Source organism: Periophthalmus magnuspinnatus, chromosome 7 (assembly GCF_009829125.3).
Source record: "Periophthalmus magnuspinnatus isolate fPerMag1 chromosome 7, fPerMag1.2.pri, whole genome shotgun sequence".
Taxonomy (NCBI): Eukaryota; Metazoa; Chordata; class Actinopteri; order Gobiiformes; family Gobiidae; genus Periophthalmus; species Periophthalmus magnuspinnatus.
The window spans coordinates 17,977,024-17,995,978 of NC_047132.1; the positions used below are offsets into that span (position 1 = coordinate 17,977,024).

At 38.6% G+C, this 18,955-nt stretch overlaps 2 protein-coding genes across 3 annotated transcripts in view; both read left to right on the forward strand.

Moving 5' to 3' along the window:
* The first annotated feature begins 2,304 nt into the window (after window positions 1-2,304).
* Window positions 2,305-12,033, forward strand: sypa (synaptophysin a). The gene is made up of 8 exons (XM_033969862.2): window positions 2,305-2,404; window positions 4,909-4,974; window positions 6,371-6,495; window positions 7,026-7,224; window positions 7,592-7,783; window positions 8,279-8,491; window positions 8,942-9,028; window positions 10,055-12,033. Exons 1-7 carry the CDS (start codon window positions 2,387-2,389, stop codon window positions 9,005-9,007), a joined length of 879 nt encoding a protein of 292 aa, XP_033825753.1. The 5' UTR covers window positions 2,305-2,386; the 3' UTR covers window positions 9,008-9,028; window positions 10,055-12,033.
* A 635-nt stretch (window positions 12,034-12,668) lies between these two features.
* The window catches only part of pcsk1nl (proprotein convertase subtilisin/kexin type 1 inhibitor, like), an 82,891-nt gene continuing 76,604 nt past the window's right edge, over window positions 12,669-18,955 (forward strand). Inside the window, exons 1-5 of one of the 2 annotated variants that reach the window (XR_008648754.1) lie at window positions 12,669-12,787; window positions 16,188-16,395; window positions 16,506-16,734; window positions 16,834-16,923; window positions 17,113-18,805. Coding sequence is in view for 1 of the 2 variants with exons in the window: in XM_033969861.2 (XP_033825752.1) it covers window positions 12,731-12,787; window positions 16,188-16,395; window positions 16,506-16,734; window positions 16,834-16,923; window positions 17,113-17,464 (936 nt within the window). In the remaining variant the exon portion in view is untranslated. Of the gene's footprint in view, window positions 12,788-16,187; window positions 16,396-16,505; window positions 16,735-16,833; window positions 16,924-17,112; window positions 18,931-18,955 lie in introns of those variants that run through there. The other variant, XM_033969861.2, reaches the window with a different exon arrangement.

The window sequence follows — 18,955 nt, forward strand, 5'->3', positions numbered from 1 at the left end:
AAATATGCTACGGGTTATTGAAAATGAGCAGTCTAAGGCTTGGATATATTGATATAATCCATATGATTTGTTTACGAGAAAGGGATGATTAAAATGGTTAATTATTTTTCAGTAATCTAAGAGTTTGTTTTTTTTATTATTAAAGATCCATCACAATGTACAATAGACCCAATGACATGTGTCAATATTAAACTGCAAACGAGCAGCCAAAACAGAAATGATTTCTAAAGGATGCAAACCAAGATGGCCATCTTATTTGTTTACGTTGTGCAGATTAACCGAAGTGACTTTTATGAAGCTGGATTAAAACTTTGAACATTCCAGCTTTTTATGAATTTATAAAAGTTTAAGTAAATGTAAAATAATATGTCACCTATTTTTTCTGTCTGACATTCTCACATATCCAATCTGTGATGCTGTCTTTTTTTAAGAATATTTTCTATACTTCATTCATGTTTGTTCATGTTTTTCACATCCCTGTGTCTCTGTTGTTTTAAGAGAATCCTTCAGGTTTAAATTAAGGGCTCTTTCAAAACTTGTTCCTCTTGATGCGACAATGGACACAACCCTTTACCTCAAATAAAACCTACATCAACACAATCTCGTACCATGTGAACTTTGGAGTTGGAATCATAACTAAAATTAGTTTCCATTTTGTTCATGAATCAAATACGTTTCTCAACATACACAACACATTAATTTATTTATTTATTTTTATTTTAAACTCTCAAGCGTGTGTTATTTACTGCGCCCTCTGCAGGTCCTGCTCTGCCTCTGCAGCTGGAGTACACTCATTAAAATAATAACAATATAACATCTGGACAGACAGTGTCACATCTGTTTAATCTCAGGAAATAGGAAATAGTAAAATCGCAAATCATATGTACCATTAGTTTTTTCACCATAACACATTTGATTGTAGACCATTCTAGGCCATAAAATACAATTTTATCAGTTTTAGAATGCATCTCTCAGTTATAGTATAGTTTTGTTTTTTTTTAAGATGTCTGTGTAATCCCTCAAGGTGTGAGCCATAGTAAGAAACATTTGATTCTGTTAACTGGACAAAAACGTTTTAAAACTTTTTGTCCAGTTGACAGAATTGAATTGATATTTTAAAATAATATTGAAATAGGGATGGCTAACTTTCCAGTAGGCCAGACACTATAGGCCTAGCTAAGAGATGCACATGACTACAATGCCTAATTAGTTCCAAAGCTGCACTTTTCTCTGTTTTAAAGACATGAAGAGCTTTTCAGGGAGGCAATGGCTCAGTCGTGTTTCAACCCCAGCTCCACACAGTGCGTGCTGTTGTCTTTTTGCAAGACACTTCACCTACCTTGCCTATATGAATGTGGAGTGAACGTGAAAGTGAATGGATAATGACTACAATATGGAGCATTGAGAGGCTTGTAAAATGCAATATAATGCACAATTATGTTGCATCTATTGAATCTATTATAAGAAACTATGTTTACGTTTATGCTTATATGTGCAATCACATTAAATAAGAAATGGCAACAATATGGGCCATCTGGTGTTCAACTTAAATCAGTCTCTGGACGAGGTTGAACTGATATTTAGGCATTAGGATGTTACTTTGAGATTGTCACTGATGTTTAATGGAGATTCACAATAGGCTAATCCTCCAGGTTGATCCCAGTTTAGATCAGGAAAGGGGCTCTCCTTAGGCGCTCCTGCCCCTGGCCCACAGGCGTTGAAGAATCAAGTATCAAATGCAAAAAACAAAAATACTTTTTATGTACAATATAAAAGCATTTCAATCTTGACCAGTGATATCCAATATAAACCAAGCCAAACAGACACATTATCTCTTCAGCTTATATCTGTGGATGTAACCTTGGGGATGCCCTTTGAAAACACATTCTATCCCAAAAATGAGCTTATTAAAAACCCTTATGTTATTACAAAACATATCAACCAGAAAGGACATGCAGCTCTTTTGGCATCTGCTCCTAATTCTGTCTTCTAGGCTTATCCTGTATTTTTCCTGGACATTTCCTCTATATTTGGCATCACCTCCTACGTACGTCATGACGCAAACGCCATCCCTTAGGACATGTCACAAACATCATTTAATTCTTATAAATCGAATTAAAATCGAGCTCAGGCCGTAGTGTCTCACACTTATCCGCTTTACTCATAGTCCCATCTTCGCAATCACGTTTTAAAACGTTTGGTTATTTATTTATTTATTTACATATTCCTTGAATTTTCTCTGTGAATCCCCGACTTCCGGCCGGCCCCCAGCTGATGCCCGACCCCTGCCTCACTCTCTCGGCCCCCTCCCGCTGGAGCTCGCTGCCTCTCGCCCCGATCCGCGTCTCTTTCTCGGTGTGTGCTGTGAGATTCGACCGGAGGCAGAATGGACGTTGTAAATCAGGTAAAAACGCATCAAAATGTCTTTTTAATCCATTATTTGGCACATTCTCTCCGCTGTCTCTTATACGCGTCTATCCGCTTGTTTTTGAGAGCAAATTTGCGTCCAAGGCCGTGGCACCTCGGCACGTATCTCCTCACCTGTCTCAGCTCCACTCTTTAATCATATACATCAAGAAATCGGCATAACAATCGTGAAAATGCGATGATGTTAGACGGGAAAATGTCCGGGCATTTAGCCAGTTTTGCCAAACCTCTCCGGTACAGTCTTGTTCTGTTGGTTTACACCGAAGATGCAGAATTATTTACGATTCTCGACTCATTTAACCTGGATTGTCGCGTTATGCAAACAGATTTGTAATGGTAATGTGAACCTTTTGGGAATGATGTTGTCAGATAAAAACACATATTGTATTTTACATGGTAGAATCGTCCGTGTTTGTGTGACTGTGTGTGCGCTCTAAAATGGCACCCGATGCGCGTAGAGGATGGAGAGAGGGAGAGGATGGAGAGGGGGAGATGATGGAGAGGGGGAGAGGAGGAGTCAGCTCGGGATGATGCTGATGCTGAGCTCCGTCTTCGTGATCGTTTTCAGATTAAACCTTGTTTGAACCAAGCATTATGTAATAAACGTAGTAATAAACGTAGTAAAGCCCGTGGTTTGTCTTAGAGGCTCGTGATTAGACGCTGGTTAAATACAAGAGGAAACATTCAGTCAGAAGGCCCTTGTGTAGCAACGAGTAAACAGCCCCAGACGTGTCCTATTATTTCACCATTTTGTGTGGACAGTAAATAAGAACGAATTTATTGGACTTTTTAAAGTGTTCACCACTTACCAATTTGAGATGGCCATTAGCCTTGTTAGATTAAGGTGATCTATGATGGTGCCAATAATAATAATTTAAAAATCTATGTTATTTTATAAAAACTAATTAGTGATAGTAGAAAAATGTTGTTTTATCCAAAGTTTTGCATAAGGCATTAGGTCATATGATTAACAACACATTTTGGTATAAGCTTTACCGTAACTTGGTGGAGATTTCTTTTTATTTGGTATCAATAGGCCTATATGACTAAGGTTTTCTTAAAATTTTGAACATTTCTTCACATTATAAACATAAATAATACAAATATAACTGAGGCTGTTAAGTGCCTTGTATTCCATATGCAGCAATGTAATTAAATTATAATCCAAACATTCCAATCCTGACTTCCCAACACCAGGAGAATCTATTTACCCCTAACATTAAACTCTCTATTTACCCCTAACATTAAACTCTCTATTTACCCCTAACATTAAACTCTCTATTTACCCCTAACATTAAACTCTCTTACCCCTAACATTAAACTCTCTATTTACCCCTAACATTAAACTCTCTATTTACCTCTAACATTAAACTCTCTATTTACCCCTAACATTAAACTCTCTATTTACCTCTAACATTAAACTCTCTATTTACCTCTAACATTAAACTCTCTATTTACCCCTAACATTAAACATAAAACATTGAGTTCATAGTTTAACATGGCTAATCAAATTCTAGCCTAAATATTTTCTCAAAGGCTGTTTTAGACAGACTACTGTTCTTATTGCTTGGTTGTATCATATTTCAGTTTAAAGATAAATGTAAATGAAAAAACAGGGGGACAGCTGTGTGTGAAACTGAGCTGAAATCAATACCTCCCAGACTTTTGTTTCAATACAATCAATCAGACTGCATTCTCATCTGCAAATACATTTATCTTACTACATCGGACTTTTCCCTATTTATTGTGTGAATATCATAATGCAACATAAAAATGTACTTTAAAAATTGCACCTATAGCTTTATAATCTCTAAAGTTGACAGTTAAGAGCAGGGTGCCCCGTGGGAATAAAACACAACAAAAGATAAACCTGTGAATGGCTATGAAGGTTTTGACTTTCACATCTCAGCTCAGTATCTGTGTAAGTGCAGTCTCTACCCCTCGCTCACTGTGTGCTGCGTGCACGACCATCTGGACCATCACTTTCACACAAACAGGGATTCTGAAATGGTGAATGGTGATGGTGTGTCAGTTACAGATATGTGCTAACTAATCAAAAGGCTGGTGGTTCAAACCCCACTGAAGTTATCACATACTTTTATTCTGTCCCTGTGCCTGTCTGTAACACCTGTCCCAAACAGAGAGGCAGAGGGACAGAATAGTATATGTCTGTCAGTGGTGCAGTATCTCACCACCACCAAAGACTGAATAAAGAGTGAAAGATTAATGTGTTACTAAAACTCTTCAAAAGACTTTGAAAAGCAATCATTTTACTTCCATTTACATTCCAGACAGAACAGGCAGTGACTGCCTTTAAGATTCATCTTCTCCTCAGCTCTTGAGACACAGATGGAGAGATGCTCAGTAAAGGGGCGTTATAGTTTGTTGGCTGTAGCTACATGACTTCACATTCTATTGCAATCTGTATTCACATCTAGTGCATGTGCCTGTTTAATCATGTAGTGTATGTGTGTGTTTCAGCTGGTGGCCCAGGGTCAGTTCAGAGTCATCAAAGTCCCTCTGGGCTTCATCAAGGTCCTGGAATGGGTGAGTTTTTCACCTTGTATCTCATCAAATCATTAATATTTTTTTATCAACAGCATTTTCCTCATAAAATGTTCAAATAATAAAATAAAAAAACTACACTTATTGTGACTCCAGCCAAAATGGCTGAATTTGTGAAAAATCCATGAGCTGAGATGAATGTAAAGGGTGATATCAGCTCTACTTCAAAAGCTTTGACAAATTTATATGTGGTCAGATCATTTGCCTATAACCCCTAAAAGAGTGATCTAGACTTGTATTGTTCCAGGTTTAGTCCTGAATCAGTATTTTGGAGTTTGACATTGCATTAAGTAGGGCCACCTGCAAGTTTTGCCCTAGTTTAGATCTCAGTGAGCGTTTTTGTTCCACTCCCTGGATGACACCTGGTTTTGTTCAAATACATTTAGATTATGGTGTATACTTTTTCACCTTTCAGCTTCAACTATTACTCATATATAAGACAATCTCTTCTTAAAATTATAATAGAAAGCTCTCTCAGTACCTGAAAACCACCCAGAACCGGTTCTGGCCCAGACCCAGAGCACAGATGGTCCCAGTCAGACTCTGTCCATTTAAAACAGTAACTGCAACAGTGGGAGGAGCTAGAGCAGTCTCCATGGAAACATGAGCACTATGGGAGGGGTTTGCAGAATTTCTATAGCAACAGCATTAGAGGGGCGTTTCCTGGTCTGTTGTCTTGGAAACTATTTTATCCATAGTCCTGATCCTGTTTTGGGGATATGTTTCTGATTCTATACACTTTATGAAGCTGGTGGGTGTCGCTTTGGGGATGGTGTTTTTGGACAGTAGGATATAAATTTAGAGAAGGATACAGACAATGACTCAGCATTTGTGTGGAGGTGATGAGTCATGATTCTGCAGAACTAAAACAAACTTTTCCTTTTAAACTGAGTTTAAAACAGCTGCAGACTGAGAGGACTGCTCAGACTTTAGACTGAAGTCAGCTCCTTGTGAACGGGTCATTCCCTCTGGAAAAAGATACAACCTGACCCATTAACTTTGACAGATTTGACACCATAGTACTAAACATGTATGTGGGTTGAAAGTGTTAGAATTCAGAATGTTTTGTTTTTCGTTTTCTTTTGTTTTTTTTAATGAATGACAGTTTTATAAATGACAGAATACTTTGTTTGAAACTATTAAAACATAAAGAAATCAGACAGAATATCTTGAAACAAATCCATAAATCTAGTTGTACAATTTATTATTTTAAAAAGATCAAGTATTCAAGTAGATTTTGAATTTTTGAGGTACAAAGGGATACCAAATATAAATTTTCATCAAATTCTGGTCAGTCACTTCTCCAGCCACACTAGGTACTTATTACAGTTGTATCTTATATTTATTAAATATTTATGTTTTGTTTGTTTTTTTGCAGTTTTTTGCAATTTTTGCCTTCTCCACTTGCGGCAGTTACTCGGGTATGTTTCGGATGGCCGTGGAGTGTAAAAACCGCACAGACAGCGACTTGAGCATCGAGGTGGAGTTTGAGTATCCATTCAGGTGAGACACACCCACTTGTCAATCATCCTCAATGACCAATCAGAAGGGGTTATCTGAAAAGAGGCGGGTTTTGCAGCATTACACCTTGCTCAGACTGCACTCGAAGCAACTGCTAATGCTGTGCTGGACCGGCATTCTCGCTGAGAGTAACTCATGAAGACTCAAGCACTGCTGTGCTGTTGCTATCACACATTTTGAAAACTGCGCTTGATAAAGACTTGATAAATAACAATTTATAAAGGAAAAACTCTGTGGAAGCTGTCCAGTGAAAATAGACTCTCAGTGGATTTAACCTGAACCACCGCGACACTTCTGGTACCTCTGAGCTTCTCTCACTGCTTTGGACTCTCATTGTGACCTCAGCACTGCAGTTACACTGTGTGCAGTCTGAGTTAGGGGTTAGTCCTGGTTTAGTCCCAGTTTAGTCCTGGTTTAGTTCTGGTTTAGTCCTAGTTTAGCAATCTAAGGATTTTACATATGAAATTTTGAATTGTATCTAAATGGTAACTTATCTTGTTCGTCTGCTGTAGACTGCACCAGGTGTACTTTGACGCCCCCACCTGTCAGGGAGGGAACACAGAGCGGTATTTCCTGGTGGGAGATTATTCCTCTTCAGCTGAGTTCTTCGTGACGATTGGAGTGTTTGCATTCCTCTATGCCTCTGCTGCTCTCAGCGTCTATGTTTTCTTCTATGAAAAGTATAAGGAGAACAACAAAGGACCCCTCATTGTGAGTTTCATGTTAGAAAATAAATACTCCTGATGAGAAACTTGGGATGCTTAAGGCAAATATCACTACAGTCAGTTAACTGCTGTTCTACTGATGTCCCTCTTTTCTAATATACAGGTTTGTAAAAACATATAAAAAAATATTAATAATAAAATATATATTAGGTCTATACATTCTCTAGGTTAATTTTGACAGTCTAGATGTGATGATATATCTAGAAGTGTATGTATATACATACATACAAATTCTATTATAAGCCAAATAAATGAGCATTCTTAATTTTATAGTATTATGGACTTCCCACATGGACCCTCTGTCACTCCTAGAGCAATAGTAATAATAAATTCTCTTCTCTGCTGTCTTGTAGGACCTTGGTGTGACCGCGTTCTTTGCCTTCATGTGGCTGGTGTCCTCTGCTGCCTGGGCGAAGGGTCTGTCTGATGTGAAAACAGCCACAGACCCAGAGAAGGTGGTGACTCTGATCCAGGCCTGTGACAGTGAAGCCAACCGCTGCAAAGAGGTGCACGACCCAGTCATGTCCGGACTCAACACTTCTGTGGTCAGTACTTTTATATGGTAGTTAACCCTAAAGCTTATTTTATTTCACATATAAGATTTCACTAAGATCAGAACATTGAAGCTAGCAGCTATTGTTTTTAATCTTCATTTGAACTGTTTGACTCCACAGTGTACCAAAGATGATTACTTTGGGCACTCTCTTCTAATATATACTTACAATGATTTAAACTGTAAAATGCCCATGCTAAGGTGTCCAAGTTGTCAGCGGTCTTATACTTATATTAAACTTATGAAATTTATGAAAATCTGAAATGTGCATTTGTTTTAGAAGTGTGTGCTACAGGTTTTCAGTTAGTTAGTCATGGATCCTGATAGAGCAAAAACACTACATCAGCTTTAGACCCTCTCTAGATGCTGTGGTTTCACAGACGTTTGTCCATTGTTCATTTTTTCTAACTTTAATTATCTTTGTTATATATCTCTTCTTTGCCTGTCAGGTGTATGTTTTTGGTTAACCCTTTTCTCTTGTCCTCAGGCCTTTGGCTTCATAAACCTGGTGTTGTGGGCTGGAAACCTGTGGTTTGTCTTTAAGGAGACTGGAATCATTGCCCCATTCATGAGAGCTCCTCCTCCTCAGACCAAACCTGCTGCAGATGCATACGGCCAACAGGGGGCATATGAGCAGGACCCCTATGCCTCAGGGCAAGGGGGATACCAGCCTGACTACAACCAGCAGGGATACAACCAGGTAATCACTGCCACCACTCTTGTAAAAAGGCTATAGGTGGCCAAAGCAAATTTTGTGAGTCTGTTTCCATGTTGTAATGATTTTCTCTCAAAAAACTTTTTGTCCAGTTGACAGAACAGATTATTTCTTTTACTGTGGATCATACCTGGACCTGGATTGCACAGAATTTTTTCTCTCATAAAAAAACTAAAGATAAGATCAAACTTGTCTTAAAAATTAACATATTACTGTAAACCACAATATAAAAAAGATTAGTAGGGAAATTGACTTGATTTTAAAGCTCTACTTACATAAAAAAAAAAAAATGGCAAAGCTTTGCTACTCCTTCCTTGTCCTTCTTCTTGTCCATTGCCCTGTAGCAGCTGTAGACGTTTATTGATTCTTAATGCATGGATATTATAGAGTATCTATTCATTAAAACTGATGTATGATTTGTTTATGTTGATGCAGGATGCAGAGTACGGACAGGGTTATGGCCAACAGGCGGCGCCCACCTCATTCTCCAATCAGATGTGAGCCTAAAATTCACACAGACAGGTGAGCAAATATTTACATTCATTCATGCAGCACGTGAGAAAGAATCCTCCATGAAGATTCAGACAAGGGCCTGTATAAATATATAGGTTGGACAATGTTTTTAACATAAACAGACAACCCATGCATACAATAATTTGTGTTTGTGATTTATGTGTGTGTGTGTATATATATATATATATATATATATATATATATATATATATATATATATATATATATATATATATATATATATATATATATATATATATATATACATACATACATACACACACACACACACACACACACACACACACACACACACACCCCACACACACACACGTATGTATGCAAAAACAAAATAATAAGGGCTTATGGCTGCTAAATAGCTGTTTATCTTACTTTTTAGGCTTGTAGTATTCACCCAGTGTTGTGCTGGTTTGCCTTGACTATGATTATTTTTGCATCTGTAAAGTTTTTTGAAAATATGATTAGAAAGTTATTTAACCTTTTGAAGCTGAAACTATTTTTTTCTGTGATTGTCCTATGTGCTCTGCTGCTCCTTTCTGCTCTATGAGCCTAATAGAAGGCTGCTAGATTCCTGGATTAGTCTTGATTTAGTCCTGATTCAGGTCTGGTAAAGGTCAGTCATCTTATTTAGTCCTCATTTAGTTCTAGTTTGATTCTGGTGCATGTGGGATTTTAATATCTCTGTAGTTTTCAAAGTAAACATGATTGACAGGAGCAGTAAACTAGTAGTTGTAAAAAAAAAAAGAAAAAGAAAGAAAGAAAGAAAGAAAGAAAAGCTGTATTTAGTTAGATGTAGTTAATTAGATAGCTCAACCAAAAACTGCCTGACACTGGAAGTGGCTGAGGGGCTATAACAGGAAGGGACTATCTTTCAGCACCATGGACAGCACTACTCCACGTTTCCTTTTTCAGACCTTTTCCTGTCTGTTTTATCACTGGTATACTCTGTTTTGTTCTTGATGTACTCATTCATTACATTAATAATATATATTTTAAAATTGTAATGTTTTTCAGAAAGCATTGGAGTGAAGAATCACCACTGGGCTGCAGCCTGCTCCGCTCCTCTATGTTCTGTCTGTCGCTAAGGGTTTGGGGTTATGGAGGGTGGGGTTGGGTGGGGTTTGAGTGAGGGGGGGTGTTCAAATTGGTGTGGGCAGGTTTGGGGATTTTGCCTTGGGTGGGTGGGACCTTTAGATGTTCACTATAATCAATGTGTAAATGACTAAAGCACCAAAAGTCCAGCCCAGTGTGTGTATAGATGATAATGTTATTGATATGAATTGTGGGCGAATGTATGTTTGTGACAGATGTTCTATATTATCTAATAGAAGCGTTTATTTCAATAAACCACGCCCCGGGTTATTCAAATAAGGTGAAGTAGGTCAGACTGGGCTCACAAAGAGAAAAAGTGTCAGGAGCAGAGCTGGAGAGGCGTTGTTCACCATTTGGAAAGGCCATGTTGCTCATTTCTATCTTAAGTCAGATATTTCCAGATTGAAATGATTTGGACACGTAGAGAATTGAAAGACAACATCTCAATTGAAGGATGTTGAAGAGATAAAATAGAAAAGACACCAGCTCTAAACCTACCATTGTCTCAAACTGCTTCCTGTTTTTATTGATTTATTCTTGTTTTAGATAAGTCACGTGTGCTGCATGTAAATATAATAAGGAAGTGATGTCATTCAGCCCAAACTTGAGCCCAGTCTGATTCTAACTTCCTGCTGGATCCAAAATGGCCGCCGGTTTCAAAGTTTCGCCCTGTCTCTGCTGTCTGTTACATTCCTCTGAAGAGATGTCCCGCTCAACAATTAAAAAATCTATTTATTTTAAGTTGTGCTAGCTTTATAATATCACATCATCTTTATTAATAAAGAATAATATCATGTTCAAGTGCAAGTATAACAAAATTCACAGCCTGGATTTAAATCTACAAAAAGCTTCTTTGGAAGACTTCAACTCCCATGATGCACATGAAAAATTGATTTTTTTAAAAATTTATTTATTTTTTTTGAGTGCTTTAGGGGGGGAAAAAATGAACTATACCTCATTAACAGTTCTTAAATATTTGACTTAAAATGGGCTGAATTTCTAAATGGAGTATAAAAGATTTTATAAGATGGACATAACCATTTGAAACCATCTTTATGAAAGGAAGTTATATTTATATTTACAAAATTGACAAGACATTCAAAAATAATGTCAGTGTAATTTATTGCACTTTAAGTTGTAAAATATATTTTAAAAGGGGTTTGTTGAGTGGGACGTCCCTGTTTCTGCCAAACCCAGTGTTGTGATTGGTGGAGTCCTGGGCCAATCAGCTTCCAGCTTGTGTGGTTGACGGTGGATGGTTTTCGGGGAAGTGGTGCATGGTGCTGTGTTTCTGCTCGTGTTGTAAAATTTCAGAGTGTCAGTGAACCGCCCCCTCCCCTCTGATTGAGAGATGCATCCTTATTTATTTTACTTTGAGTTAAATAGTCTAATTTTTTTTATTTTTTTTATTTTGCAAGGAGTAATATACATTTTGAGAGTACAGAAATCTAAAGATACTAGGTTGTAAAGGGAAATTATTTATTTGTCCATCATTAAAACGATCAATGATTCATGTTTTGTTATTCTGGCTTTTTTTCCAAGTTCTTAGATTTCTAAAGGAAGGAAAGATGATTTCAAATTTAGTCCTGGAGAAGAAGCAAGAAATAAGAATGGACAAGATTGCAATATTAAGAATGTAGGAATAGTTACCAGCAAGAATGGATGGTCAAATCAAGTTCCTCTTTCTTTCCTTTACACTTTTGACATGTGTGATGTCATTTCCTGTGTCTCCATCTGTAACCATGGTGAAAGTGTTTTGTTATAGTTTTATTTTCTCTGATATTTATGATGTCACTGAATACTGCAGCTGATTGGTTTGTGTGACATGTTGCTATGGAGACGCCCCGCCCCTCTTCCTCCTGCTGTGTTCATTCAGTGGAACTTTCAATAAACAACAAACTGATGAAAAAAAGGTGTCTTCATTTAAAATTAAGTTAAGTTTTTTCAAGATGCTTCTATAAGTAAATGTCTACAAATGTTACTTTGCCAGTGGTTGATTTTACTACAAAATAATACTTACCAAGAGAAACATTCACATGTTTGTTTGCCTAATTCAGCACCAAGGACAGCACCTCTCATATATACTGTTTACGCTTTAGACTTGTTTTGTCCATTTTAATCGCTCAGGTCGGAATTAAATATATATTACTATATATGATTTTATATATTACATATTCTAGGCTATTAAATGCATAGGTCTGCATACTCTGTAGTACAGTTTGTACCATTTTTGACAAGGCTAATGAAGCAAAAATTTATCTAACAAATTTCTCTCTCTCTTACTCTCTCTCTCTGTCTCTCTCGCTCTATCTCTATCTCTATCTCCCCCTTCTCTCTCTATCACTCTCCCCCCCTCTCTCTCCTTCTCTGTCTCTCTCTCTTTCCCTCCCTCTCTCTCTCTCTCTCTCTCTCTCTCTCTGTCTCTGTCTCTCTGTTCTCTCACTTTTCTCTCCTCCTCTGTCCTGCTCCTGGCCCCTCCCGTCTCCCTCTCCTCTGAATCGTGCTGAGCTCCTGTTTATCCGCTCCCTCCGCAGCCTGACGCGGCAGACTCTCTGTCCTCTCGCCGCAGACTTCGCTCTGTCCCGGACACCATCGCAGATGGAGCCCGCTCGTGTCCTGGTGCTCCTCAGCGCCGCTCTGCTCCACTCCGCGCAGGTACCGTGACATTTTTAGGTTTTGTATGACAAACATACGCCGATAAACACGTAGATGCAGAGGCTAATTGTGGCGGATACATAACTACGCAGTTTACGTACACTATTGATAAATGATACGTGTGTTCTTAAAGATACAGTAATGTTTATCTTACATAAGAAATTACCAGGTTCAGCACTGGACCAGTCCTGTCTTAGGTTTTTGTTCATTTCTTGTTGCAATGCCCAGTTTATGCCCAGTTTAATCCTGGTTTGGTTCTGATTTGGTCTGTGTAGATCTGATTTTGTCTTGGTTTAGTCCCGATAATTCAGCCTCAGCCATGTCTCCTTATATGATATTGACATTTTTGGTTTTATTTACAGTTCATGGCCTGGACTGGTTTAGTGTGTCCTCTTGATTCTGGTCCTGGGTTAGTACTTCTGTTCACGTGTTCTCCAGTTCATCTGAGGTCTGTCTCATCTTTAAGTCTTGTTCTCAGTCCTGGTTTGATCCTCATTTGGATGTTGATTGAGTATTGAACTGGTTCTGTCCTGGGCTCTAATTCTAATCCTAGGTTATATCTTAATTATGATTTCTGGGATGTGATGTGGTTGCCGTGGTGACTCAGAGAAGGTCTCCAGGGCGACGGCAGCAGCTCATCTCCACGGTGATCCTGTCCTCCCATTACAGTTTGTGTCCAATCGTCATTGGCACATGAATCATTTATGCAGAGATTTGGCTGGAAGTTTATCTTAAATTAGTACAAAATATTTTTGAAAAAGAAAATGCATGTATAGGAGTATATGTATACTGTCACTGTAGTCGTACAGATTATTTTTGAATAATAATAATAATGATAAAGTCTTGGATTAGTCCTGGTTTAGACCTGGTTTAAGATTTGTAGTGCTAGATTTTAAATTATTAAATCGCATGAAATGTAAAAGCAGTAAAAGTTCACCTGTTAAGTCCTAAAATTATTTAAAAACAAACAAATAAAAAGCATTACACCAAAAATGATGTATTAAACCCTTATGACACACCTCATTTCCTCTGTGCCATTAGACCTCAGAAATAATTGAGATTAATATGTGAGATGAGATAAAGCCTCACCATTTTTACATATTATAATTAAAGGGCATTTGGGTGCAGTGGTGCATTCACAGGCAGTGGACCATCGTAGTTCATTTCCTGATGGAGCGCTCTCTGATTTACTGCAGTCCTTTAATACAACCTGACTCAGATTAAGAGAAGAGAAGCATCCCATAAAAGAAAATCCCCAATGAAGTCAACATTACTTCTCATCTACCAAAGTACTATTGTTTTACTTTTCACATTTTACACTGTTCTAATCAGAAGTACTTAGGGGATTGAACTTGTTTACACAGCTAACACAGATACAAGGAAGAATATGAAAACCCCAGTTGGTCCAAGAATCTTTCCCTGGAAGGCCTGTCCTAATAATTACAAGATCAACGAATTGTTCAATGAATAAGATGAACAATATTTTTGGGCTGTATGTACTTTAAATTATTTTAATTACTGTACCGTATCCAGTCACTGTATATACTGAAAAACTGTATTAGTTTTATTGAGATATTTATTTATTGCAGCTCATATTTTATTTACAAAAAATGGTTTACTGGGATTATCCTTGTTTATTGTGTCAATGGTGTTCAATATTATCAATTATTATAATAGATTTTTCAAAGTAATGACAGGCATACCAGGAACCTCTCTTCTGAGACTGGTGTTATTATGCTGATAGGTGTTAAAGGTGCGCAGTAAGTTCCTAGATTTACTGGTAGATTTATGTTGAGTTCTTTGATAGATAATGCTGATAATTATTGAGTTGGGGTTTGATATAGACAGCAGAAGAACTTAGTCAGCACAGGCACGATGAAGAGGAGACTGGGGCCTGCTCACGTATCGATCGGACTGACTGAGAGAAACTGGGACTAATTGGTGACACTTAGGTTGCGTAATCCCATCTGGGCTGCATTTGTCAAGATTGAACTTCTGATAAAGGTGACTATGAACAAGAGATCAGGCCTGGAACTTAAGTAATAGAATATGCAATCAATCCTAAACCAAGACTCATGTATAAGATTCAGATTTAGTAAACTATGTGCGACTAATCAAGGTTTAGATCAGGACTAAACCAATCCAAAATTTGAATACCAGCACTGACTGATCCGAACCCGGTATCAAAACACTCCAGTCAGACAATATAACTGATTTGCTAATGTGCAGTTTATCAAAAAATATAAAATTACCTTCTGAGATGGTATTGAAAAAATGCATAAATAAAAGGTGTATTACATCTCACTGTCAACCCACACCCTCCTCACACACAGACAAGATAACCACTGTGCCACAATAACAATGCTGCACTCCACTCGGCGATCAGGAGCCCAAAACATCCTTATGAAAGGCGGATAACCACTCTGCCACAGTGCTGTTGCTCACACACATCAGTTCTTGCGTCTAGTCTAAACTATCTTTAGGTGCAGCGTTCTTTGGTATTTTTAGACAAATCAATAGAATCTGATAAGAGGCTCAATACTCTCTGTTTACTCTCACTAACCAATCCCAGGAGAGTAAGGGAGTGTCACTACGGCAGCATGTGGATGCTCCTGGTATTGCAATGGAAAAACCCTTTGTTGGGCCTAATGGCCAATTTGTCACAAAAGCTGTTTTCCGTGAGACATACAACACCACCACCACCACCACCAAGATACCACACGTTCTGGCACCAAACACTAATGAGCCACAGTGTCCAGGATCCATGTTTAATGATTCACAGATAAGTCTGTGTGGTATGAGATAATGACTGTGAATGGGAGTCGCTCAACAGGTTTAAAACCCCTCTGTAAGTCACACAGAATAGACGAATAGGGTAAGTCATTTCTTTTATTTGTAAACAACGGGCAAAATGCAATCTTTGTCAGTCAGAAACTGAAAGTGGAGACTAAATATATCCAAAAAAACTACAAGCTTTGGTCTTTGAATACTGCTGGGAGTGTTTTTTGAGCTCCTTCAAATGTTAATCACTCAAATGCTGCCTCCAAAAGGGTCATAAGGGTGAAACACCTCATTGACATGGAGTGATGTATACTACTGTTTAACTGCTTTATAACAAAGATTGTTTTTTTTTGAAAGATTTCCACATATTGATGATGATTGATTTGCTCGGTTCATTTTACAGGCACATCAAAATGCTATCTTTAAGAGTCAGGCACCTTACAGTGAAATGGAATGTGCAACATTAAAATTGTATTGGGTACCACAGAATGCTAATAGTGTCTTATATTAAGATCAATATTTGAAATGGTCAACACCTCACCATGAACTCCAAGAATTGGTATCATATCAGTGGCCAAAAAATGTTCCTGAAGTGACCCATTATTATGCCTTGTCTCAGTGTGTTCCTGCAGGAAGAGGGCTTGGCCTGGACTATGGGGGCGGAGTCAGGCGTGCTCGGAGAGATGTACTGCCCTATGAGGACCGCATGGTGTCACTTTCTGTACCGGAGGAAGACTGGAGGGGGCGTGGCTTAGAGCAGGCTCTGCAGCGATTGGTGGAGAGAGACCAGAGGCGGGAACAGCAGGAGGAGCAGCAGCAGAGAGCAGGTACAGGCTATTGAAATAAGTCAAATTAAGACAAAAAATAAGAAATTGCCCAGACTGATGGTGACGATGGGTTTGCAGTACTTCAGTCTGACCTCTAGATGTCCCTGTAGCATACATGTCGGCCGTGCTGCAGCTGCTGGCGGATGCAGAGAGAGCGGGACTTGTGAATCCAGAACTGCAGATGGAGCTGGACCAGGACCAGGAGGAAGACCTGAACCCCTCGGAGATCAAGACCATCCCGGACTACGATGACACCAGCCCAAGACTAACCATGAGCCGGCCTCAAGCCCCCTGGTGGAGACTGGTGGAACCACAGCTGGCAGAGGCGCTGCTCCAAAGGTCAGGGGTAATTTTAGATCTGAACTGGTTTAGACGGTAGACTTAGAGCAGCTTTGGACTTGGTTTTGGACTAACTGAACTGTTTTCTCCTGGTTTCAGGTTGGATCCTGACTTTTCTGAAGCTCTTTTGAACAAACTGCAGGAAACCCAGAGATCAGGACCAAGAGAGAGCGAACAAGACACACTCAGGTCTGTGAAACAAAGCTATGCAAATGTTATCTACATTTTAGCTCTGAAATAATCTAAAATAAGTCTGCTCAGTTATTACATAATCAATATGACATTTTATTTTATATATACATATGTATTGTAGCAGTTAATGTCTGTAAATCTTCATCTTTTTGTATTCTTTATATTAGCTGTGTTTATCTTTGCTAGGCGTCTGATTGGTCAGATCCTTTCGAGTCTGGGTCCGAGCGACTCTGTGAGGCCATCAGGTCGCAGAATGAGAAGGGATTTATCTGACTCCGCTCCCTCACCCGTAAGCCCTGCCCACAGGAGGAGCCGGCGTTCCGTGGAGGACACCCCCCCCAGTGATGACCCCCCGCTGCTCCGGGTGAAACGATTGGAGGAAGAGGGATTTGAGCCCCGACCATCTCAGGGTCTACAACGAATCAAACGCATTGACGTAGAGGAGGATCATGGGAGTCGTAGGAGGAAGAGGCGAGCCATAGTCAACTACGACCCCCAGATTCTACTGAGGCAGGCGCTGGAGCTGATTAGGGAGTAGGAGACAAGGAGGTAGGAAGGAGAGAGAGTGTGTGGAGGGAAGTGATGAGGTCAAAAGAAAATATCTACACGGTCAATACAGAATATAATAATTACACTTATCTGAATAGTTTGAAGGAACTGTATGTCGCCAGTGCTCTTACTGTTTTAAAAATGTATTACAATCACCACTGAAACCTGGGTTGCCAGCACCTGCGGACAGAGAACCCATACAAGTTTCAAAGAAGCTCAGAACCTCCAGTATTCAGACGCTACACTAGCACTTGTCTCAGGTGCAAGGGTTTAGGTAGTGAGGATTCACTTTTAGGTTAAAATCAACTAGATTTCATAATTGAAAACTGGCAACCCAAATGAGAAACTCGTACGAAGCTCATTCTACTTTCTGATTGGTGCGGCTCTCAAAGTCCAAATTATAACAATGTTTTTTAATTAAGAATAAATCAGCATCAGAATTGTGAAGTGTCAGTAAAAGCTATATTTGATTTGAATGTTTACCTCATATCTGGAGACACAGATGGGCCAGGTTTATGAAATTTAAAATCTTACATACAGTTCCTTGATAATGAAAATACACTGAAAAGACTTTAAAATAGAGAACGTAAGAAGTAAACAATGAGGTAGGAGATAAGGAGTGAACAATCAAGGAGGGAGAAGGATGGTCTATGTTTCTTGTTATATGTTCTATTTTGTTGCTGCTTTTGGTGAAACTGCATAAAACCAGAGCTGGAGCTGAAGAGAGCAGTGTCAGACCAGTTTCAACCAACTGATGACGTTTTCTTGTTTTCTCCCAGTTTTGAATTGTCTAAGAACGTTTAATTTTTAGACAAGTTAGTACAATAAAACCAATTAGGACATCAACTAATGAAATTAAAACTTGAAATTGAAAACAATCATGGGCAAGCTAGAAGCATCTTCTAAGCACTGGACAAAAACATAATCATTCAAGCTCCGGATACAAATTGTGAACTAGCCTTGTAACTGTATGTAGAGATTACTGTATACGAAGGCAGGGCATCAGGTTGAATATGATCCATAAGCTCTTGAGAGTCAGTGCAGTCGATACAGTATTAGCTATAAACAGTATGTTTGCATATAACAACAACAATAATAATAATAATAATAATAATAATAATAATAATAATAATAACAAAACAACCCAAAACAACTGAAACTATGATAAACCAAAGATACAAGTATTCTTATGTATTCTTCAGCAGCGCGTGGGAAGGGCTGATTTCTGACCTGCTTCTCTCTCTTCCATCTCTGAACCTAAAGCTTTACACAGTAAAAAGAGCCAGTTTCCTGTTTCCAGATAAGACAGTGAGGGGCCCCTTTCTGTGCTGTGGTCAGTCGGTTCATGTTGTGTTCATGTGTCACTGTTTTTTCATGTCTCATTGAGATTAACTAAATGATAAATGTAAATTCATTTATTTCAATAAAGTCAGTACAACACCTCTATCGGCTTTATCGGCTCAATGCTGTGTGTGGTAAC

What these genes read in the sequence shown, in the direction of transcription:
- sypa (XM_033969862.2), top strand. An exon ending in ACAACAAAGGACCCCTCATT is followed by an intron (nt 7,225 to 7,591) that starts GTGAGTTTCATG and finishes GCTGTCTTGTAG; the next exon opens with GACCTTGGTGTGACCGCGTT. An exon ending in CCGGACTCAACACTTCTGTG is followed by an intron (nt 7,784 to 8,278) that starts GTCAGTACTTTT and finishes TCTTGTCCTCAG; the next exon opens with GCCTTTGGCTTCATAAACCT.